Here is a 25729-nt window from a genome sequence, read left to right on the forward strand (position 1 = left end):
GCACAACGTGACCATACAAGTAAGTGACAGTGTCTTATATTTAATTCGAGGAAGTAGCAGACCTAACAACAACCCGAAAGAACAAGAAAATCACATATATGGGAACCAGATACAGAAAGTCGGAACAAACATGGAATGTTCGAACAATAATGTAAAAATCTAAATTAAAATCTATAACTAACAACTTGTTTCCTTGCCTTCCCCGTCATTCGAATTCAAATGAACACAATTTTCACCTTATTTTCCATGCATGTGACAGCATAAACCAGTAAGGAATTATCGCATTATCAGGCTCGGAGCCAAATACATTTCTTTCATATATTTCATTTCCGTAGGACAACGTAACGCAGTCCCATTGCTGAAATATTCGCCCGTCGTCGGTATATACTATCATATACGAACCTTAATCCCGCAGCCTCCATCCGGCACGGATTTACACAACTCTAACGCCCAGTTCTGTATCTCATCATCTTGTTTCAAAGTATCGCCAGAATCTGATGATATTAAACGATTCAACGGAATATCAATCTTTGTTTTTTTTACATTAGAACACATTACGGGAATGGGGGGGGGGGGGGCGTTGAAAGATAACACGAAAAATGGAATATTAATCCTAAATGATATATCTATAATCATGAATAAAGTCACGCGTGGGTAGAGAATTGCGTCGAGTACAATGTAAAACGTTTTTCGAATGTATCACAAACTGAGCAAAACTCTGATACCGGGACTCAAACCACGGACACATCGTTTGTTAGGATTTATGTTAGGCAATGTGTTATGGTAAGGTAGATAAGAATAAGGCGATAAATAGTGAAGTAAGTTGTCTATCGGCTGTTGGGTTAAAAAATGTTCTCGCACTTCCAGGCATTCGCAGTAAGGGATATCGAACAATTTGCACGTCATTGCCCCATCCACCAGATAACTTGGCACTTGGTACAACATGGTTTCAATTATTTCATGATGTAATAAATACCGTAGTAAATGTCGATAATTTCTGTAACGTATGATTTAATGGCGTCATAACACAACAGCGCATCATCACGATAATGATAGTTAGGGAGAGACTTCGCGTCATCGACCTAAAAACAATCAGGCTATTAGCGGTGGGTATAGGTCGACTCGCCATTGCTTGCAAACGCGATGTGATCGTAAGCGCAGGTGTGCGACCGGCCTCTAAAGTAGTCGTTGTCAGTCGAAAAAACAGCGTATGGTGGTTGATTGGTGTATTTAGTTATTGTTGATAGACGGCTGCGTCACGGAAAATAGAACAGGTGCGGCAAAATTCATCTAAATTCATTTCATTGAAATCGGTGGCCGTTCGTTATCGTTCGAATTGCAAATGCGGATACTTACTTGGCGATTTTTCAGCTCGTTCGGTAACGTTCCATCTACGTCGAGTCTCCAATCCTTCCAGCTTAAAATAGAAGACATGGTATGAGGTACCAATTGTGCATTTGATTGGGCAGGTCGAACGGATATCACTCCATACCTGTTAGCATTCTTTATGTTTTATCAGAAAATACTACTTGCTTATGCAACTTATATAAACTTCAGTTATTCCTTGCATGAAACTGCCATTTCAAGAATGGCTTTAGGCTTTAAAGTTGGCTTTAGGCTCTTAAGTTTTAAGTTGAGGCTTTGGGGTGAATCTAAACGTTCTCTTTTGTATTGTATAATATTCGATCTTGTCCGACAAGAAAATTGCAGTTAACTCGCTCTACCGCCTCTTGTTGTCTTTGGTCAATACCGATAGGGTTCCAAACTTCACGAATTAAAAAACTGCTAGCTTTTTGAAAGCTGAAAGGATTCCGCAGCTATTAACTACGTAATACTAAGCTTCATTTACCTGAATATCGACTCTCATTGGAAGGATTTTAGGAGAACTTACGCTTTGACTACGATATCAAATAAACCGCTAGCCCCAGACGCCATAGTTTTATCGATCCAACCACCAGGACTAACTAATTTCTCCAACGCCAAGCTATATGAAATAAACCCAGAGATAATTCTGCTTGATACACACTGGCTAACAGTTTGAAATAGATTCGATTCTACTGATGCTAATGATGTACGGATTCATGTTCGTAGGTTATGAGCTTGTGCCAATTCAGAGCTTCGTTCAAATTAGGCCTATTTTCGTAGAGTTTTCAATTAAATCGATACTCAGAACTGTGAAACCTAATCCTTGCTACTTTTCTATGTAGCTTGGAAGTTATAACACGGAGTTGGATTTAGGCTGATGCAGGTTACTTTACCTATTGATGGCCATAATGTTGAAAAAATGCGGAGCCAATAGCTTGAATACAGGATGTGACGGTGATATATTCCTGTGACTACAAATAGCCGCACCTTCCATCAGCAAATGGGTGAAACCTAGATAATAAAGAAAACGTATGAATTAGTGCAGAGAGTGACTTTTTCATGGTGCCTGAACTCCAGACCTGAGTCATCTAATCGGTACACTGTAGAAAAAATAATGCTCATCTGCACTTCACATATACTCAGAACTTCACCTTAGACATTTCCAATCGAAAATAAAATACAGACACCAGACATGAGATGAACGCCTCTTATCATACCTGAGTATGACCTAACCCAATTTAGTGACTGAATGATATGATGATTACACGTTATTTCCTATCTTACCTGATCGCCTAAATTTTTTTTGAGGGTGCATGCTATATAACATACCTAAATGAGTCAACGACTGGTGATAGGCCGAATCAGCGTTGTTATACCACATTTTAGCAGCCAGCCATGTGTATTGCCCATCGGTTGGAAGGAAGACCTAGGAAAATTGAGATAATAACATCAAACAGCCGCAGTGCAAACTAGACAATACAACAAATCAAATGCCCTATATATCGGGATATCCTTGACTCAACAAGACTATGGATGCAATCGACAAATGTTAACTTAAAAGTTTTGAAATTAAACTAACATGATCATTTTTACTTACTGGGTTATTCTGACTCGGTGTTTGAAACAGCTGTATTGCTAACGGCATTAATTTTCCTTCATTGTTTACGAAAAATAAGGCCAACGGAGCGCAGAGCTAAAACGAAGAAGAATTTCTTTGAAATGGGTCAGTCTGTTTATAGGGTATTTTAAATGGCTTTGAAAGCTGATCAAAAATTCATTCAGCCGCCTGGATTTCCAGGCAATATTCAACATTCTTCTAACTCATTGTCGTCCAGTATTTACGTGCGTTCAGGAGGTCACTCAGGCAATTTCGAACGAAAATATACTTCAAACATCGGCGCTATAAGATATTTTATCAGCACACTTTCAAAAACTGATCTTCCACGCATGTGTTCAGTACTTTGGATTGAAAACTGATTTGAACTGCAAATGTAAGACTTTAGCTAGTAAATGAGCAAATATCTCAAAAACTGGTCATTCAAACGTCAGGACTTCACGAGAGGTATGTTTGATTGGACAATGAGTACAATCAGCGGACATTCATATTTTATCGGCACACGTCTCGTTCATTAAGTAATCATCCAGGTCTAATGAGTGAATCGGGGGCCTCGGCCGAGGTATTTACATTGAAAATGATGAAACACTTCATCACCAACGACCCATAGCAAAAGATTGATACCGATTTCCACAAAAATAGCTTGATTGATGCGCCAGCGTTGCTACAAAATGATAGTTTTTAAAAGGTTTGTGAAAATATTTCTCATGATATCACTTTAAATAAGTAACTTACAACTCTCTTTTTATCCGCCGGTTTTATGTCTTCGAGGATTTTCAAATCGACGATGTAGAGCCTCCTTTCGCTGATAAGTTTTGCGATCGTTGAACCTTCAGTTATCGGCGTCACCATCTCATCGGTTACTCCAAAACTGTTAAGCAGGTAGAACTGTGTAGGTTCACTGATTCTATATGAAAATCATGAGCTTTCGCGAAAAACGATAAAATGGTTACAACTTCGATGAATCGCTTATTAAACGGGAATGAATATCATGTATGTTTTTACATCAATTAAGGATAAATGAAATCGGAAAAATCAAGAACATGAGTGAAATCTGTTAAACGATCCCTGTATCATTTGTTTGCAATGCAAATATATGATTGCATTTTTATAGAGCCCTAGAGAACGTCCACGCTAAACCTTATTTTCAGAATCATCATGGAACGAGGCAAGGGGACATGCCATTGGCATATCCGCAAGCCTCAAATGATGTATTGCCAATCAGGGCAAAGTCGCTCATTCTCCGTCGATTTTGATGTCTTACTTGTTTTCGTTTCGATGATACGAAAATCACGATAACATAGTTAAGGCGTAGATTAAGTCGCGAAATGAATCGAATTTAATCATTTCAAGATTACGTCCCATTTCACCAATGTACATATACACGATGTGTATGTGTATGTGTATGTGTGTGTGTATGTGTATGTGTATGTGTATGTGTATGTGTATGTGTATGTGTATGTGTATGTGTATGTGTATGTGTATGTGTATGTGTATGTGTATGTGTATGTGTATGTGTATGTGTATGTGTATGTGTATGTGTATGTGTATGTGTATGTGTATGTGTATGTGTATGTGTATGTGTATGTGTATGTGTATGTGTATGTGTATGTGTATGTGTATGTGTATGTGTATGTGTATGTGTATGTGTATGTGTATGTGTATGTGTATGTGTATGTGTATGTGTATGTGTATGTGTATGTGTATGTGTATGTGTATGTGTATGTGTATGTGTATGTGTATGTGTATGTGTATGTGTATGTGTATGTGTATGTGTATGTATATGTATATGTATATGTATATGTATATGTATATGTATATGTATATGTATATGTATATGTATATGTATATGTATATGTATATGTATATGTATATGTATATGTATATGTATATGTATATGTATATGTATATGTATATGTATATGTATATGTATATGTATATGTATATGTATATGTATATGTATATGTATATGTATATGTATATGTATATGTATATGTATATGTATATGTATATGTATATGTATATGTATATGTATATGTATATGTATATGTATATGTATATGTATATGTATATGTATATGTATATGTATATGTATATGTATATGTATATGTATATGTATATGTATATGTATATGTATATGTATATGTATATGTATATGTATATGTATATGTATATGTATATATATATATATATATATATATATATATATATATATATATATATATATATATATATATATATATATATATATATATATATATATATATATATATATATATATATATATATATATATATATATATATATATATATATATATATATATATATATATATATATATATATATATATATATATATATATATAAATATGTATATATATATATATATATATATATATATATATATATATATATATATATATATATATATATTATATATAAACGGGGCGTAATCTTGAGCAGCGTATTTAAGAACGCGGAAATCTGCAACAAAAAGCCTGAGTGTAGGATAGCAAATCATGTCAGTAATAGGGAATAAGTTGTTTCGCACACTCAAATTTATTTTCCGAGCCTTCAACCTTTAAGTCGAAACAACTTATTCCCTATTACTCTTATAATATTCATATATATGAATAACTTCTAAAATAAATTTTGATAAAAAATATGCTATTAATATGGAGAGTAAACAAATACACAATGAATTCTTAGATAGAATAAAAGATACTACAAATGCTAAATCAGTAGATTATAAATTTAAGAAGTTAACAGAATTGACAATTCATATGAAATATTTAATTACAAATATTGATACAGTAATAATAGATATGGTAGTAAATTAGTTATCCACTTAGAATATGAAGGATTAAAAGGAAATACATATAAATTCAGAACATATTTACCAGATAGATTTCACAGATTATCTAGTGAAGATTTAGAAGAATTATTATGTTCTGGAGATTTCTATTTCATGAATAATGAAAAAGGGCACCATGAAATAGATTTTGAATAAGAAAATATGTAAGATGAAATCAATTTTAATAACAAATTTAGTATTAAAATGGAAGCAAATAAGAAGTACTACTGTCCGACATATAAAATCAATATAGGTCAATCTCAAAAAGCAAGACATAATAAAACTAGAACACATTTAGAAAATAAATTAAAGTTAAAATATTAAGATGATATTATTAGAAACTAAATTAGACGAATTGAAGAATGAAAAAGAAACATACAAATGTGATACATGTAATCAATCATTCAGTGATAAAAGATATTATAAAGAACATTTAAAATCTAAAAGTCATATTAGAAATCTGAATAATGATATTTTAGGTGAAGATTATTTTGATAAAGATAATGATAAGAAAGAGAAGACAATTAAACGAATAAAAAATGAATTAAAGAATAAAAGACCATACATGTTAGATGTTAGAAATTATATTAATTCATTATCTAATAAAAAAGAAGTAGAGATAACTGAAGCATTTAAAAGTGATATTGGTCCAGCTGCTATCGAATTTAAATTTCATAAAGGAAAACATTAGAAGAAAATAAAAAACGTTTAGAAAATATTGAAAATATTATAAAAATAATTACTGATGTTGAATACCCTAAAATTAGCATATCAGTTAAAAATAAGTTTATAAAATCTGATAAACCAATATATAATATATATTCTCATTCACAGAATATTATTTCAAAACAGCATATAGATGAAAAATTAGATAAATGTTATAATGAAGTAAAAATTAAATAGAAGAGAAATATTTTGAAGGATCAGGTTTAATATTCGGTGAAATAATATTTATGACTTTACATGTTTATAACACCAATAAGGATAAAAAAATATTTTAAAGCGTAAGGTTTCAGCGAACTCTAACTCTTTTTCAAATCTCAACTTATTTTAATAAAAATTTAATATTTAAAAAGAAATTAAATAATTCTAACTGCTAGTAGTTTCTATTTAATTTCTTTATAAATCTTTTTGAATTCTAGTCAATTCTTGTTAAACAATAGACTGACTAGAATTCATATAGATTTAACAAGAAATTAAATAATTATAACTGTTAGTATCACTCTTGTAACATTTTAGTACTATTCTAATTGGAATGAAACAACTAACTAATATCACTCTTGTATTATCCTAGTCAAATGTAAAGAATTACAATATCATATTTGAATAAATTAAAAAATCAATTACTTCTGTGACTTCAATTTCAGAAATAAAGCTTAATATGTATTAAATACCATTAATACGTAGTTAATACATTAATACGTATTTAATACCATTATAACGTATTTAATATATTAATACCCCAACCCCCATTTTTCAATTAACTAATATTTCAGCCAATATTTTATATTTTCGACCAATTCAACAGTCTTATTCTCAATTTATGAATAAACAAATTATTATTTGAAATATTATAGAATTTAGAATGTGTATTAATTGATGAGTGGATGAATTGGAAGACTCATCCATTCATCCATTCATCCAACTCATCCAATTCATCCACTCATCAATCAATATGTATAGGAAATTAATCTTTTTCATTAACAAACTTAATTTGAATTATACAGTTTATTGTTAAGCTCATGAATATATCTATGATTCCTTAATGATTTAAAAAGAAATTAAATAATTTTAACTGCTAGTAGTTTCTATTTAATTTCTTTTTAAATCTTTTTGAATTCTAGTCAATTCTTGTTAAACAATAGACTGACTAGAATTCAAATAGATTTAACAAGAAATTAAATAATTCTAACTGTTAGTATCACTCTTGTAACATTTTAGTACTTTTCTAATTGGAATGAACCAACTAACTAATATCACTCTTGTATTATCCTAGTCAAATGTAAAGAATTACAATATCATATTTGAATGAATTAAAAAATAAATTACTTCTGTGACTTCAATTTCAGAAATAAAGCTTAATATGTATTTAATACCATTAATACGTAGTTAATACATTAATACGTATTTAATACCATTATAACGTATTTAATATATTAATACCCCAACCCCCATTTTTCAATTAACTAATATTTCAGCCAATATCTTATATTTTCAACCAATTCAACAGTCTTATTCTCAATTTATGAATAAACAAATTATTATTTGAAATATTATAGAATTTAGAATGTGTATTAATGGATGAATTGGAAGACTCATCCATTCATCCATTCATCCAACTCATCCAATTCATCCACTCATCAATCAATATGTATAGGAAATTAATCTTTTTCATTAACACACTTGATTTGAATTATACAGTTTACTGTTAAGCTCATGAATATATCTATGATTCCTTAATGATTTTGAATTTTTATATCTTTTATTACATATTTCACAGCATTTAATATTATCAATTCTATCTGAAATGCTATCTGTTAATTCAGCGTATCTAATTTTACAAGAATCATAGAATTCTAACATCTGTTTTATACTATAAATTGAAAAAGAAAATAAACCTGAAATCATAATAATTGATTTAATATTCTGTTGATTTTTATATATTAGATATAATATTTCTAATACCTTTTTTTCACTCATTTTTATAGTCAAAACATATGATATAAATTAGATTAAAAGATACTGTTTTAATCCCCAATATCAATTTCTAAATTAACTTTTTTATTGTTATTTTTTCTGTGATTGTTTCCATTTAACTTCTTTAACTTTTTACTCAATTTCTTGTTTTAATTCATCAAATCTTTACTAATATTTTTATAGTAAAAGAAAAATGCAGCTATTATTAAACCTCCAGCAACTAAATAATGTTTCAAATCATTTTTTCCAGTTGGAATGAAACCATCCATTTATTTAAGAAAAAAAACTAAACAGTTTATAAAATATAAAATATTTATGTTTCCAATCAAATAACAATTAGACTTACTACTAATTCCTTATGCCGCTGCCGCTATTTTTTCTTGTGCGTAATCAATCTTATCAACTGATAATCTGTTGTATTATTCTTAACCATTTCTTTATCGAAAAATTCATTTGATGTGTAAATATTTTCATCATTATGAATTAAAATTAGATGGCGTAATTTATTTCTTAAATATCTAGGATTAATGGAATCAATATTATATTCAGAATTATCTTTCAACAGTTCTAAACGTTTGCATTGCTTAATTTTCATATTGTTAAGTTTTAGTTTTCTTAAATAATCAGATTCTTTACGCGTATCACAAACATTAATGAAATCATTAATATTTATCTTTAAACATTCAGTATATTTTTTCATCAATTCAAAATCCATTTTATCAATTATTTCAAAATGATTATGTGTTAGTTTCTTAATTTGGAAAATAGGTTTTTCTAATTTTGATAAAATAAAGTGTTTATCAGGACTATGAACGCCTATTTTTAACTTTTTGATAATGTTTTCTATCGAAGACAATTCAAAATGAATATCATTTAATACGTCTAATTGTAATGTTTTAATCAATAATTCTCTTAAATCAGTAGTAGTTTCAAATAAGCCCTGATCTGTTAAGATATAGCTGAAATAAAGATCTGTTAAACATTTACATTTAGTTGAAAAACCTCTAATTTCAAAAATTGTATTATTTTCAATTCCATATATTTTTGGAGAATAATAATTTAATCTCACTTCAGGAATTATTTCAAGTTTTTTAAATTCTGTCTCAAATAATTCATTATCAATATCTAATTGTTGCTTTAATTCATTACAAATTTTATTTCTATTTTCATCGATATCTTCTTGAAATTGTTTAAGTACTTTCATTTCTTCTAATCTTTTAAATTCACTTTTAGATAATAATTTTACATCAAAATCTTCTTCAATATCAATTGCATCTAATTTATAAAAAGGTTTAGATTTTATATTGTATCTCTGTTTTAAAGTTGTAAAACTAATTCCGGTTTCACGTAATTTAAATCTAAATATTAATTTATTTAATACTGTAAACATTGAATTAGTTGAAGATATAATAGTTGATCCTTCAGTTTTAATATATTTTTTTGCTTCAGTAATGAATTCTGATTGATCATCATTTTGATCAATTGTGAGGTATAAACATGGGGTATTTCTAATGTTAAACATTGATAAAATAGGTAAAAAGGAGGACTCTTCAATATTTTTACTTATCCTAGATTTATATCCTATAGATTTCCTTGCTAATAAATCACCATAATAACAGAAATAAAAGCATTGTTCAATCAAATCATAAATGCACACAGACTTTTTTACCTCATCAAATAATGATTTTAAGTTGTAAATATGCAGGTGAATAGTAAATATATTTTTTTAAAGCATTTTTTTATTTTTTCCATCACTTTTAATCCTCTTTTAAATGAAATACTAGTTATTTCAATTCAAATCAATCCTGTTTCAATTGATTTTTCAAATGATTCTTTCAACTTCTCTTGATAGCAATTTATGTAACTCATTAAATTTGAACCAAAATTTATATTTATACCAGGAGATTTGAATTGACATGCTGCTTTATTATAGATCATTATGTTACCATCCTTATGAAATGCTGAAACACAACTATTGGAGAATTCTTTTAGAACGTTATATTTTCTATTTTCGAGCATTGATTTTATTTCATCCGAATTAAATGATCCTTTAAAATCTTGTGTAACATCTACATCTAATATATTGTATTATTTTCATTTAATAATTTTTCAATATTATCCATTTTCTGTATTAATTCATTTAAATTTTGATTGCATAATGAAATTTTAAATACAGCAATATAATCTGTTAATTTTAATTCTTGATTAATTCCACTCAAGATATATAATTTTGAATTATCATCATGAATTGTTAAAACACGCGTGATTTTTGTAGCTAAGTTATCAAATATAATATTTCCTTGATTAAAACATTCTTTTATTTCATAATGGGTTATCTTTCTCTTATTAACGTTTAGAAAATTTGTTCTATTTTCTTTTATAATTTCTTTTTCTAACATGATTTTATAAAGCATTATGTTATCGCAAAATATATCTGACGTTTCAATTAATTCATTATTATCCGATTTATAATACTTATTAATGTTTACTCCTGAAATATCAGCTAAATTATTATTAGCAGTTAAATAATATAACATTGAATTTATATATTTATTACTCATGTCTTTCGCGGGAACTTTAATTAATCTTGAGCAAATTTATATATTAAATTTTTATTAAAATAAGTTAAAATTTGAAAAAAGAGTTCGCAGATACCTTACGCTTTAAAATTTTTTTTTTCCCTTATTGGTATTTGAAATAGAAATCATCTGAACATAATTCTTCTAAATCTCCACTAGATAATCTGTGAAATCTATCTGGTAAATATGTTTGAAGACATTCATCATAAGAGACACATAGAAGCCTTAATTTGTAATCTTTCGAAATCCAATTCAAATACCGATTTTTTCTTTACATAACCAATTGTTATCTAGACACATCAACTCTTTATTAGATTTTGGTTAATGTCACTATGTGTCACTCTGCTATCTCTATCCTCTTCAGTCCACTTCACTTAGTTACATAATTTGTATTTACTCTAAAATGTTAAGAATTTCCGTGGTTTCTACGGTACCCCTTGAGGTGTTTATGCTTTTAATTCTGACACATTGCTTCTATTTTCGGTCCTGCGACTTCATGTACTCTGTCACTTATTTTTCTGGCCATTCCACCTCATGATGGCTGTTAGTCAACAGCCGAAACGTTGTGGTTTCAAAGTAATAAATTCTATCGTATGATTTAATTTGAAGTTTGGGATTTCTTCATTTTTCATTTATGATATGAATGGATATGATTTAAATGTAGGAGAGGCGCTAAGATTCCTAATTCAAGTTGATAAAAGATGAGACCATTTCGATAATCTATGTTTATCATTTAAGTCGATATTTGAAATGTTTGAAAGTACAACCTATTACTTACTTATTTGGTATCGAATTGCATAGTTTTATCAGTACAGGGTTTGAACCCATTAGTCGTTGCGCTGCAAATAAATTATCGTTTTTCCAGGATTTCGCAACCTACGAAAACACCAAAAAATACAAAACAAAACAAAAAGTATTAATCTAAAAATCCCAGCAAAAAATATCCATTAACATGTGTTATAGAGACGCTAACCGATTGAAAAAAAATGCAATAGTATTATGGACATCGCCTGGGTATTTAATGTCGGAAAATGAAACAATAAACACCAGACAACGGTCGTTATTCGGCAACCTTTCATAAGCTGACCACCCACATCTTACATGCAATTAATCAGAGATATTTTCAAGTGCAAAAGATTTAGACATTCAGAAATAGACATTCCACATTTATCAGCACACTTTTTAAAAGTCCATACAAATATACCCAACATGAGACATTTTATCAGCACTTTTCAAAATGTCGATTATTGACAGTTAACAATACGATCATTTATTTCTCTGAACTGCAGAATTGCTGAGATAGGTTATAGTGCAAAAGCGAGGATAATAAGGGTATGCCAACCTTTGGTAGATGCATGTTTCTACCGCGGTACGCAGTGCTCAGGTGATCCAGCGAATCCCAATAATCCCCTTGTGATAAAATCTTGAAAACAAATTTTTCTCCCAATAGTTTGAATTTAGCATGCATTAAATCGACCTAAAAAGAAGAGACGGAATAAACAATTTGCTCAAATCAATGATCACAGTGCAATAGATTCGTAAGTGTATCTATCTCAGTGCTGTTTTCTATATCGAGTTATTCGTTATGGTGCTAGGCGCAAATATATTATGCGTATGCGGGAAAAATACATATGTTAATGACCATACGTTCGATGGGGCAATCCAGAAATTTAACATGCGGATGGCACGTCAAGTATCTAGTTCGCGAGTATGCATTCGGACAACGATGGTTGTAGGCAAAAGCGGTATAGTTTCAGTAATTAAGAGTAAAACATAAGCCAAATCGGAGAAGTCCCACAATTCGAATTTTATATGAAATAAGTTTCCACCTGATGATGGCTGTTAGTCAAGAGCCGAAACGTTTGGGTTTCGTTCTAATAAATCATTTCATATAAAATTCGAGTTGTGGGACTTTTGTGGGACAATTGATCTACGATATACACGGATTAGAATGTTTCATTCGACTACTAAGGCAGTTGGTCGAACGGATTATTCAAACCGAAACAGATTATGTAGTCGTAGACCAACTCCAACACTACACGATATCTGATAATATCATAGTCCATATTACGTAGCAATGATATATTAATTCAAACGAACGGGAAATATCGAAAATGGGTCAAAATATTATTGAGTGAGATAACTAATCTTATATCCATTCAATTACTCGTTTGATGATTTTCTCATTTCGAGGCCTAAAGTTCCAGTTTATAAGACCTGGTTTTTGTTGATGCACCATCTGGTAAGTGAAAGGACCCGCATTGGAAAGCAGGGAATCCAAAATATGGATCGGACTGCTTACAAATGCGGCCAGTGGGTTTTCGGAAGGACATGTGTATAATTGCAGATTTAACCAGTTGTCTTGACATAAGGGCAATCTCTTACAGGAGGCAGAAATGACATGGAATTACGTACTCGATACTTTTCGCTGAATTGCTCGTCTTTTGGTAAATTTTCAACCTACAAAAATATTTCTTCATTATTAATCACTCTTTCGAAATGGCATTTGAACAAGTAAACTGTTCAATAAAAAAGAGAGGCTGGAAAGTTAAAGCCATGTCGACATGGATCTTGTCCAGAAGTTACAAGCGCATTTTAACCATCCGTAGGTGCTATTTGAAATCTTCAAAGAAAAGCATTCGGAATGATGCAATTTCCGTAATGATCAGCGTCAAACCTCAAAGTTTTACGATCATTTACTTTTCAATACTGACAACCATTCGTAAACACTGGATTTAAAAAAGCGGCTCAGTAGCTTTCGTAGGGGTAATTCCGTTGCGATCACTATCACCGAGTACTGAGTAACACACTGTTCCAGTCCTGCTCTATGCGCAAGGTGTGCGGTCAATACTTCAAAAGGCGTCCGCTCGTGAGGTTAAAATGAACAATCAAACAGGGCTTGAGTTTCGAAACAAGCAAAACAAACAAACGGCTAGTTCGTCCCGCCACAATCACCCCTGTTCCAGAACTTAAACTGGTCATCTAAATTCAATAAGACTTAGCTTACCTGCACCGGGGCGCCGGGGTATTTCTCGCAGTATTTGTAAACATCCCTCTTTTGTCTCAGCTCATCCCGTCGTTGCTCGTGATACGGGTCGAACTGCGGTAGACTGACGTCCAAACAGCGGAATATATACACTCTCTTCTCTTTGATCCAGCGATAAATGGGAAATACGAATGTCTCTTCTAGTCGTCTATGTAAAACGTGGATTGTATCGACGTACCAATCAGGCATAAGACCAGATTGATCGCTGATAATCTCTATAGCCCTAACAATGGATAATAACAATCTTTAATGATATGATGTGTTCAAATTTATCAATACATCGAGGTTAGGCAGGTGGCCGGTCAATTAATCTCAATTATCGATATTATCAAATTCAAAATGACTTATAACAAACAATTTATATTATATGTAAGAATAAAATTATTTACGATCGGCAATAATGGCAATGTATATCTGATATTTTTGTAAGGGGTCAATAAACTCACAAGTTGGTTTTTTAATCAATATTTGAATTTTTAATGTCCGTTTTCGATTGGTAAAGTGATAATTAAACTGCCTTATGTGTACGTTGAATCCGGTTAAGTAGTTCCAGTGCGAATCACATATCTATATTCATCCGCCAAACGGAGAGTACTCGATGACCGACTGGTCGATTGAATGACTGGGTGACTAAATGACCGATTGCCTGGATGAATGTTTAACTGGCTGACTGGCCGACTGTATGACTGGATGACCGAGTGACTGGGTGACTGAACGATTGATCGACTGATCGAATGGATGACTGGCTGGGTTATTGGATGACTAGATGTTTGGACGACTGAATAACTGGGTTTCCGGTAGATTGGTTAATTAGATCACTTGATGGCTGGATGACAGAGAGAATGACTGGGGGATTGGTTTTATAATTTTTTGTTTTATTGGTTCCATATTCGGAGTGGTGTTAATGGTGGGGTGATAATGATAATGATGATGGATATAGTATAGATGGGAGTTGATATTCATAAGGATGGAGATCGTGGCGATGGTGTAGAATTGATTGGTAGTCCACGGTAATTATTGTGATGATGGATATGATGGATTACGGTGCAGGCGATGATGGTGGAGATCGTGTATAAGATCTTGATAGTGTTAATGATGGTAGTGATGGCGGTTATGATGGTAGGGTAGTGGTAATGATGTAGTGATGGTGGTAATGATGGTAGTGATGATGGTTATGATGGTAGTGTTGATGGTAATAATGGTAGTGATGGTGGTTATGATGATAGTGATGGTAGTAATGATGGGAGTGATTATGGTAATGATGGTAGTGTTGATGGTAGTGATGGTAATGATGGTGGTTATGATGGTAGTGATGTTCTAGTTTTGGGTTGGTAGTTATAATGGTGGTAATGCTGGAGAAGGCGATGGATATGATGAAGAAGATGGTTATGATGCAGGCGATGATGGTGGAGATCGTGTATAAGATCTCGATAGTGGTTATGATGGTTGTGAAGGTGGTTATGATGGTAATGATGGAAGTGATGATGGAAGTGATGTTGATTATGATAGAAGTGGTGTTGGTAATGATGGTAGTGATAGTGTTAATGATGGTAATGATGGTGGTAATGAGGAAGTGGTGGAGCTAAATGGTGGTAGCTATGGTGGGATTTTTGGTAGCGATGGTGGTAATGATGGAAATGATGATGGAAAGTGATGGTGATTATGATAGAAGTGTTGCTGGTAATGATGGTAGTGATAGTGACAATGATGGAAGTGTTGGTGGTAATGATGGTGGTTATGATGGAAGTGATGATGGTAATGATGGTATTGATGGAAGTGATGGTGGTTATGATGGAAGTGTTGGTGATAATGATGGTGGTAATGGTGGTAATGATGGAAGTGTTGGTGGTAATTATGGTGGTGATGGTGATTATGATGGAAGTGTTGGTGGTAATGATGGTAATGATGGTGATTATGATGGAAGTGTTGGTGGTAATGATGGTAATGATGGTGTTTATGATGGTGTTTATGATGGAAGTGTTGGTGGTAATTATGGTGGTAATGATGGTGGTGATGGTGATTATGATGGAAGTGTTGGTGGTAATGATGGTAATGATGGTGATTATGATGGAAGTGTTGGTGGTAATGATGGTAATGATGGTGATTATGATGGAAGTGTCGGTGGTAATTATGGTGGTGATGGTGGTTATGATGGTAGTGATGGTGGTTATGATGGAAGTGTCGGTGGTAATCATGGTGGTGATGCTGGTTATGATGGTAGTGATGGTGATTATGATGGAAGTGTTGGTGGTAATGGTTGTTGTGATGATGGTTATGATGGTAGTGATGGTGGTTAAGATGGTAGTGATGGTGATAATTATGGTAATGGTGGTAGCGATGGTGACTATGATGGAAGTGTTGGTGGTAATGATGGTGATTATGATGGTAGTGATGATGGTAATGGTGGTGGTGATGGTGGTTATGATGGTAGTGATGGTGATTATGGTGGAAGTGTTGGTGGTAATGATGGTAGAGATGGTGGTAATGATGGTCATGATGGTGGTTATGATGATAGTGATTATATTAATTATGGTAGTGATGGTAGTTATGATGGTGGTAATGATGGTAGTGACGGTGGTAATGATGGTAGTGATGGTAGTAATGATGGGAGTGATTATGGTAATGAAGGTTAGTGAATGTGGTTATGATGGTAGTGATGGTGGTAATGATGGTAGTAATGCTCTAGTATTGGGCTGGTAGTGATAATGGTAGTAATGCTCTAGTATTGGGCTGGTAGTGGTAATGGTGGTAATGCTGGAGGAGGTGTAATGGTGATTATAGATATTGTGGAGTAGGTGAAGAATTTGATGGTTATTTTGGTGGGGAAGGTTGTGATGATGCAACTGTTGCTCATGATGATGCTGGTGAAGGTGATCTTGCAGATTGTGGAGGCGACGGTGGTAGTGATGCTGATGATGGTGATAGAACCGATGGTAGATATGGTTATGCTGAAAGAGATGATTGTGGAGATGATGAAGATGGTAGAGATGGGGATGATGGTTATGTTATCCAGCCGACCGGCAGTCATCCAGTGATCTGGACTACCTGGCATCAACCAGTCGGCCATTCTCAAATGGTGAACCGCATCACTACTTACATGATGAATACGTTCTACACCCTTTCACATTACCCAGTATTCTATACTTGAGCCATTAAATTTTTAATGAAAATTGCCTCATAGATATATTAATGTCTATTTCAACTTGACAAAAGAGCATACCTGGTGATCTAGCTCTGTAGTCAGTTTTGATGGCACGTATCTAATAAAATCAATGTTGGCAGTATGACCAAGAAGACACCATAGGTTCGAAACTTGAACGATACAAAACGTACCGACTGCTGTTCCGACGAAGGAAAATTCCTTGAAAAATACACACAGGAAAAACACGTTCCTACTTACGTGAAAGATCCACAATCGGGGAATCCTCTTTGGACCGAGAAAGAATTGGCTGTATTACGTTCAAAATCGTCTTTGAACATGTTGTCCAACGTGATATCAGGTGACACCCATCCGTCGCTGTCGTGAAGTCGTATTTTGATTTTTGCATCGGTTCCGGCGCCTTTTCTGTCGCCGGTTTTAACGGTTATAACAACAGGAGACCACAGCGTCGATACGTTATGACCCATAATGATCGTCGTATTTATTAAGGTTTATTTATCTTCTCGGCGATTCAATCTCGCTACAAAACTTTGGTATCCTTCCAATCAGCCTGGATTAAGTTTCACTACGTTAACACCACTTTATCTAATTTTACTAGTCAGGTATTCATACCAAAAATACTGTTGTCGGTATCAACTGCCTCCAACAATCCGAGGCTGGTCAAATCGTTTCAATGGTGGATGAAATAAAACCAGTGGTTAAAAACACGATAAAAACAATATTAAAGCGGTAGCGATGTCACTTATCTACGCTGAACTACCTAGAACAATCGAACGTTTGTACCATGAACCCCATATGTACAATCTGCTGTTTGTGTATACTACGCTCCTGTGAAAACTTGTACTGTGAATACTTTGTTCATAACTGGCTTAATATACCTAACTACCGCTAAATATACTGGACAATACCCAGAATAACTTCTAAGCGGCAAAGTTAGCTTACGTCACCATACGTCGCCGCTAGGCAGGAAACAACTGGGATTACAAGTATGCGATTATTTCATGTACTATTTAAATTAATTTTGATTTCAATTTATTCATTTAAAAGAAAAGTTTATTCGATTTTTGGTGAAAGGTAGAAGGATTGAACGGTAGAGGTTTGATTCCGATTATAAATTACTTACTTATTTAGCATCGATAAAACAGATGGATCACCGAACTAACTCAAGCTTTAGTCGTCACGTACCCGTTCTGCGGTATTATGAAGTCTGCGTTGAGTCAAGTTCTCCACCAGCTGTTAATAAATTCCCATTTTCAAGTACGTTAAATATGCTTTCAGTTCTTTTATAAATATGGACGACGGATCGCGTTACTGCGTTATGCACGACGATTCCAACGGCAAAATATCGACCTTTCCCTACTCCAACCGATATAGAAATAATTACAAAATATGTACTTTTGAACAACGGTTTCATCGAAATGCTTATATGTATATAAAAATATATAGTCGATATATTTTATTGAAATGCAAAAATACGATCAAATTATTTTGCCACGAACGCTTCTTCAACAGAACTTCAATACTAATATATTATGGTGAACATGGTCCAGGTCGATCACCGAAATATTGATTTTAGACGTACCCATTGCAACTACTCGCGCTAGTCAACTTATTTACAAATTTGGGCCGCACGGCAAGCTAAATCTGACGTCATCTCGGACAATGCGCCAAATAACCTACATTGACAAAGCGAGGAAAAACATCTTAAAATAGTTGTTAAAGACGTCAATTAGCAATGATGACAGAAACTCCCAATATTGACTACCAAGTGGTAATTATCGCATTGGATCATTCTATTTTGAAGTCAACGCTGGTAAAAAAAATACCATCTATAAAAATGCCACCAGGATAAAATTTAAGTTATTTACATTCATACAGTCATTTAAGCTGACTGCATTTATCATCAGTCATCTTGTCAAAGATTCCTATTCAATTTCCAACATCAACTACGCCTATGTTCGTGGCTCTTCAAATCACCGATTCGGTGACCAGACCGTGGTCTAAAATTATACTCGTGTAAATACATGTTCAGAAAACGACACAGTAGCATCAGTCCGAGCGGCTGCATACGTGGAACCATAATTGACACGTTTATTCGGCAGGCCAAGACTAGGCTTACTCCGTTTATTCAGCTGGCCAACACTAGGGTAACTACATTTATTTAACAGGCCAACACTAGGGTAACTGCGTTTGTTGAACAGGCCAACACAAAGGTAATCGCGTTTATTAAACATGCCAACACTAGGGTTACTACGTTTATTAATCAGGCCGACACTAGGGTAACTGCGTTTATTGAACAGGCCAATACGAGGGTAATTGCTTTTATTAAACAGGCCAACACTAGGATAACTGCGTTTATTAAACAGACCGACACTAGGGTTGCTGCGTTTACTAAACAGGCCGACACAAAGGTTACGGCGTTTATTGATAAGGCAAACACTAGGGTAACTGCGTTTATTAAAGATGCCAACACTAGGATAACTATGTTCATTAAACAGGCCGGCACAAGGGTTGCTGCGTTTATTAGACAGGCCAACACTAGGGTTACTGCGTTTATTAAACAGTCCAACACTAGGGTTTCTGCATATACTAAACAGGCCGACACTTGGGTTGCTACATTTATTAAACAGGCCAACACTAGAGTAACTGCGGTTATTGAGCAGGCTCACACAAGGGCAACTGCGTTTATTAAACAGGCCAACACAAGGGTAATTGCATTTATCAAACAGGCACACACTTGGGTTACTACATTTATTAAACAGGCCAACACTAGAGTAACTGCGTTTATTGAGCAGGCCAAAACTAGGGTTGCTGCGTTTACTAATCAGGCCGACACTAGGGTTGCTACATTTATTAAACATGCCAACACTAGAGTAACTGCGTTTATTGGAGCAGGCCCACACAAGGGTAACTGCGTTTATAAAACAGGCCAACAAATGGGTAATGGCGTTTATCAAACAGGCCGGCACTAGGGTTGCTGCGTTTACTAATCAGGCCGACACTTGGGTTACTACATTTATTAAACAGGCCAACACTAGAGTAACTGCGTTTATTGAGCAGGCCAACAATAGGGTAACTGCATTGAATAAACAGGCCAACACTAGGGTAACTGCGTTTACTAATCAGGCCGACACTAGGGTTGCTACATTTATTAAACAGGCCAACACTAGAGTAACTGCGTTTATTGGAGCAGGCCCACACACGGGTAACTGCGTTTATTAAACAGGCCAACAAATGGGTAATGGCGTTTATCAAACAGGCCGGCATTAGGGTTGCTGCGTTTACTAATCAGGCCAACACTAGGGTTACTACGTTTATTGAACAGGCCAACACTAGGGTTACTGCGTTTATTGAACAGGCCAACACTAGGGTAACTGCGTTTATTGAAGAAGCCAACTCGAGGGTTACTGCATACACTAAACACTCCGACACTAGGTTTGTTGCGTTAACTAAACAGGACAGCATAAGGGTAACTGCGGTTATTTAGAAGGCCAACACAAGGGTTACTACTTTTATTAAACTGGCCAACACAAGGGTAACTGCGTTGATTAAACACGCCAACACTGCCTTTATCAAACAGGCGAACATTAGGGTTATTACGATTATAAAACAGGCCAACATAGGGTAACTGCGTTTATTAAGCAGGCCAACACTAGGGTAACTGCCTTTATCAAACAGGCGAACACTAGGGTTATTGCGATTAATCAACAGGCCAACACTAGAGTAACTGCGTTTATCAAACAGACCGACACCAGGGTTACGACGTTTGTTAAATAGGCCAACAATAGGGTTGCTGCGCTTATTTAACAGGCCGACACGAGGGTTACTGCGATTATTAAACAGGCCAACACTAGGGTAACTACGTTTATTAAACAGGTCATCACTGGGGTTTCTAAATTTATTAAACCGGCCATCACTAGGGTTACTGCGTTTATTAAACACGCCAACACTAGCAACACTCCGGGACCACTTTCTACTCCGCGGAGTGGAAACACTCCGGGACTGCTCTCTGATAAATGGACAAGCAACATTCCGGGACCACATTCTACTCCGCAGAGTGGAAGCATTGTGGAGGGAAAAACTTATACCACGGTTGATGACCTTAGCACACAGGCTGGGCGTAGACCTAACTCAGATCTGCTTTCCGATTCTGATCTAGACACATTTCTACCCCTATCGCTGACGTCATGGGCAAAGGCAATGAGGCAAACTATGATCGGGCGGTTGTAATCAAGGACAATCCGATATCTAGTAATCCTTAATCTGCATGAATGTAAAAAACATACATTTGCAATACAATTCTCTCGCTTCGAACTTTCAGTACTACCTTCTATAGCGTTACTTTACTTTGTATACATCGACACGAATAAAGCGAAACGCTCGAAACAGCTAACAAGGAGATCGTTGGTTGCCGGGTGTCATCACATTGTAACAGTACATGACCCCACGATAAATTTATCGCACTTTCACAGATAGGTTATTATGAAATGTTCTAGGACCCGTACATTACCGGCAAACAGTCCCTAATTCTTCGGCTATTACAAAGTTCGATTTTGGTAATTTCAAAGGACCAGAAGCACAACGAAATATGAGCAACGTTTAGGTCACTTAAAACGAGCTAATTAAGAAGGTGAGAGTTAATTAAAAGTTTACGTGGTACATCAATAGGCGCTCCTCCACGTTAATCAGGATTTAAAATGATTCGAACCAACATCATAGAATGTCAACATTCCCCTAATATATATAACAAGCTGAGAAATGGTGAAAGTAAAATTAATTAAAATTGAGTACCCGCAGTTGCTGCTGAGGCAATCAACGATTCCGCGTATGGTAGGTGAGGATCCACCAGGTTCGCGTGTAGATAGTTGGTCGTCCACATTCGATTTTCCTACATTTCAATTCTGAATGATCAATAATCTATGAAAACCCCGCTGATATCCGAGTAGAAGAATATAAGCATTGTATATTTGGTGGGTGGTGTGGTTATATATAGATTCCTGAGTCTAAAACTTCTGTTCAAAGCTCATTGAAAATGAACTAATTTTGACAACGGGCGACCTACTGCTCGTCACGACATCTGGTCGGATAGCTGGTTATTCGGGTACCCAATTGATGAAATAAAACCATACTTGTGAATTAAATCAACGCGGTACCGGTGAGGCTGCTGATGGAAACGAGGATTTGGCGATAGTCCGCTTTATACTACTAAAGGATATGATCCGCCATTAACTATGTTTTTGATGAGCGAGAAACTCTCATGATCGCCACTTCGTTATATCGCCTAAAAATTGGTGGTGTTATATCGAGCTTTGACTGTATATTACACGTGACGATACAGATTCCTTTCTTACTGTGGAACTGGATTCAGAGTTTTTCATCGCTTTCAGACAATATCTAAATCATCATTAAAGGTTTCAATACTTCAAAATTTACGCGTTGATATCATTTGCAAAATTTAACGGAGAAATTCTAAGATGAAATTGCAGTGGTAAATACGTACAATGTATGTAGTTTATTCCCAATGTGTTTAACCAATAGATGAGGATTCTCGATCCACCCCGGCAGACGCTTCTAAAAATTCAATCACCACTCCTCTCGAATCCCGATCATGCGGATTTCACTTTCATGTTCAGACGGCCTTATTTCTAGAACTGGTCTGTAACAAGTACCCGAAAACAAACATGTTCAGTGTGTGCAGCAGCGCTTCCCAGAAGAGAGGATATTACTAACACGTGTACTAGGAATTGAAACTTCAATAATCTTACCTTTATCAAGTTATCAACAAAGTTAACAACAAAGTGTCGCATTTCATTGGGGTCAGTAAACTGTAACACTTCCAACAGTTATAATTCATCTTCGCTCTATAAATCTACTAAAATCAATCCATTCTCCGCCATGCATAATGTTTATAACAGAGATTTCAATTTAACCATCAAATAATTTGAGAATTGAATACTGCATAAAATATATCAGTTTATATAAGATGCTTTAAGTATTAGAATGTTAATCGATTTAAAACTCAAAAATATGGAATCAACTCAAAATGTAGAAATTGCAGGAATTGTGACTATTATAGCTCACAAACGTTGAACCTCATCCAACCCGGGTGTATTCTACCCGGACTGCACTTGAAACAAGAAAGTATTTTCTTTCTATGGATAAATTATCTTTATTAAGCGAATAAAATATTTGAGCACGTTACATTATTAGCAATTTCTAGTACAAATCACATCAGAAAGTTGTTATTGTTGCCGAGTACCTCCCTGGCTTTACAAGGAACCTCCCTGGTTTTACCAGGAGCCCTTGATCTCTGTTTTACCAGGAGCCAGCGACCCTCCTAGTTTATCAGGTGCCCCCTACCTCACAAGTTTTACCAGGAGCCCACGAACTCCTGGTTTTACCACGAGCCTAAGACCTTCCTGGTTTTACCAGGAGCCCACGTCTTACTGATTTTACAAAGCGCATCAAACATCATTGGTTTCATAAATTGTTATGTTTTACAAAACTTCTTCAAATGAAATAAAATTTATCACAGCTTTCAATAATACTACTTATCAAGAAGTAAATCAGTAACACATTATCACTACTTTCAATAATAATAATTATAAACTAAATCAGTAATACATTATCACTGCTTTCAATAATAATGGTTATCAAGTCAATCAGTAATATATTATCATTGCTTTCAATAACAATACTTATCAAGTCAATCAGTAATACATTATCACTGCTTTCAATAACAATACTTATCGAGTCAATCAGTAATACATTATCACTACCTTCAATAATAATAATTATCAATTAAATCAGTAATACATTATCACTGCTTTCAATAATGATGGTTATCAAGTCAATCAGTAATACATTATCACTGCTTTCAATAATAATGGTTATCAAGTCATTCAGTAATACATTATCACTGCTTTCAATAACAATACTTATCAAGTAAATCAGTAATACATTATCACTTCTTTCAATAATAATGCTTATCAAGTCAATCAGCAATACATAATAACTGCTTTTAATAACAATACTTATCAAGTAAATCAGTAATACATTATCACTGCTTTCAATAATAACACTTATCAAGTCAATCAGTAATACATAATAACTGCTTTTAATAACAATACTTATCAAGTAAATCAGTAATACATTATCACTGCTTTCAATAATAATAATTATCAATTAAATCAGTACTACATTATCACTGCTTTCAATAACAATACTTATCAAGTAAATCAGTAATACATTATCACTTCTTTCAATAATAATGCTTATCAAGTCAATCAGTAATACATAATAACTGCTTTTAATAACAATACTTATCAAGTAAATCCGTAATACATTATCACTACTTTCAATAACAATACTTATCAAGTCAATCAGTAATACATTATCACTACTTTCAATAACAATACTTATCAAGTCAATCAGTAATACATTATCACTGCTTTCAATAACAATACTTATCAAGTCAATCAGTAATACATTATCACTTCTTTCAATAATAATGCTTATCAAGTCAATCAGCAATACATAATAACTGCTTTTAATAACAATACTTATCAAGTAAATCAGTAATACATTATCACTGCTTTCAATAATAACACTTATCAAGTCAATCAGTAATACATAATAACTGCTTTTAATAACAATACTTATCAAGTAAATCAGTAATACATTATCACTGCTTTCAATAATAATAATTATCAATTAAATCAGTACTACATTATCACTGCTTTCAATAACAATACTTATCAAGTCAATCAGTAATACATTATCACTTCTTTCAATAATAATGCTTATCAAGTCAATCAGCAATACATAATAACTGCTTTTAATAACAATACTTATCAAGTAAATCAGTAATACATTATCACTGCTTTCAATAATAACACTTATCAAGTCAATCAGTAATACATAATAACTGCTTTTAATAACAATACTTATCAAGTAAATCAGTAATACATTATCACTGCTTTCAATAATAATAATTATCAATTAAATCAGTACTACATTATCACTGCTTTCAATAACAATACTTATCAAGTAAATCAGTAATACATTATCACTTCTTTCAATAATAATGCTTATCAAGTCAATCAGTAATACATAATAACTGCTTTTAATAACAATACTTATCAAGTAAATCCGTAATACATTATCACTACTTTCAATAACAATACTTATCAAGTCAATCAGTAATACATTATCACTACTTTCAATAACAATACTTATCAAGTCAATCAGTAATACATTATCACTGCTTTCAATAACAATACTTATCAAGTCAATCAGTAATACATTATCACTTCTTTCAATAATAATGCTTATCAAGTCAATCAGCAATACATAATAACTGCTTTTAATAACAATACTTATCAAGTAAATCAGTAATACATTATCGCTTTCA

The 25729-nt window shown here is 33.5% G+C and overlaps 1 protein-coding gene and 1 long non-coding RNA gene across 3 annotated transcripts; both read right to left on the bottom strand.

The window, feature by feature from the left end:
• Positions 1–6: 6 nt before the first annotated feature.
• LOC141914489 (allene oxide synthase-lipoxygenase protein-like) lies at positions 7–18538 on the bottom strand. 2 transcript variants are annotated; one of them, XM_074805708.1, is made up of 14 exons: positions 18440–18538; positions 17557–17972; positions 14118–14379; positions 13526–13570; positions 12453–12587; positions 11889–11986; positions 3716–3851; positions 2963–3058; positions 2695–2791; positions 2259–2376; positions 1892–1984; positions 1357–1417; positions 977–1082; positions 7–494 (listed from the first exon to the last, which is right to left on the bottom strand). In XM_074805708.1, the coding sequence occupies exons 2-14, from the start codon at positions 17781–17783 to the stop codon at positions 391–393; spliced, it is 1578 nt and encodes a 525-aa protein (XP_074661809.1). In that variant the 5' UTR covers positions 17784–17972; positions 18440–18538; the 3' UTR covers positions 7–390. The 2 variants fall into 2 exon arrangements, with proteins under 2 accessions (XP_074661809.1, XP_074661810.1); XM_074805709.1 differs by lacking the exon at positions 1892–1984.
• Positions 18539–18599: 61 nt separating this feature from the next.
• On the bottom strand, positions 18600–22156 carry LOC141914488 (uncharacterized). Its single transcript, XR_012620841.1, has 3 exons — positions 22108–22156; positions 18899–18992; positions 18600–18672 (listed from the first exon to the last, which is right to left on the bottom strand). It is a non-coding gene; the product is annotated as an uncharacterized LOC141914488 (long non-coding RNA).
• Between the last annotated feature and the right edge of the window lie 3573 nt (positions 22157–25729).

Source organism: Tubulanus polymorphus, unplaced genomic scaffold (assembly GCF_964204645.1).
Source record: "Tubulanus polymorphus unplaced genomic scaffold, tnTubPoly1.2 scaffold_29, whole genome shotgun sequence".
In the NCBI taxonomy this organism is placed as follows: domain Eukaryota; kingdom Metazoa; phylum Nemertea; class Palaeonemertea; order Tubulaniformes; family Tubulanidae; genus Tubulanus; species Tubulanus polymorphus.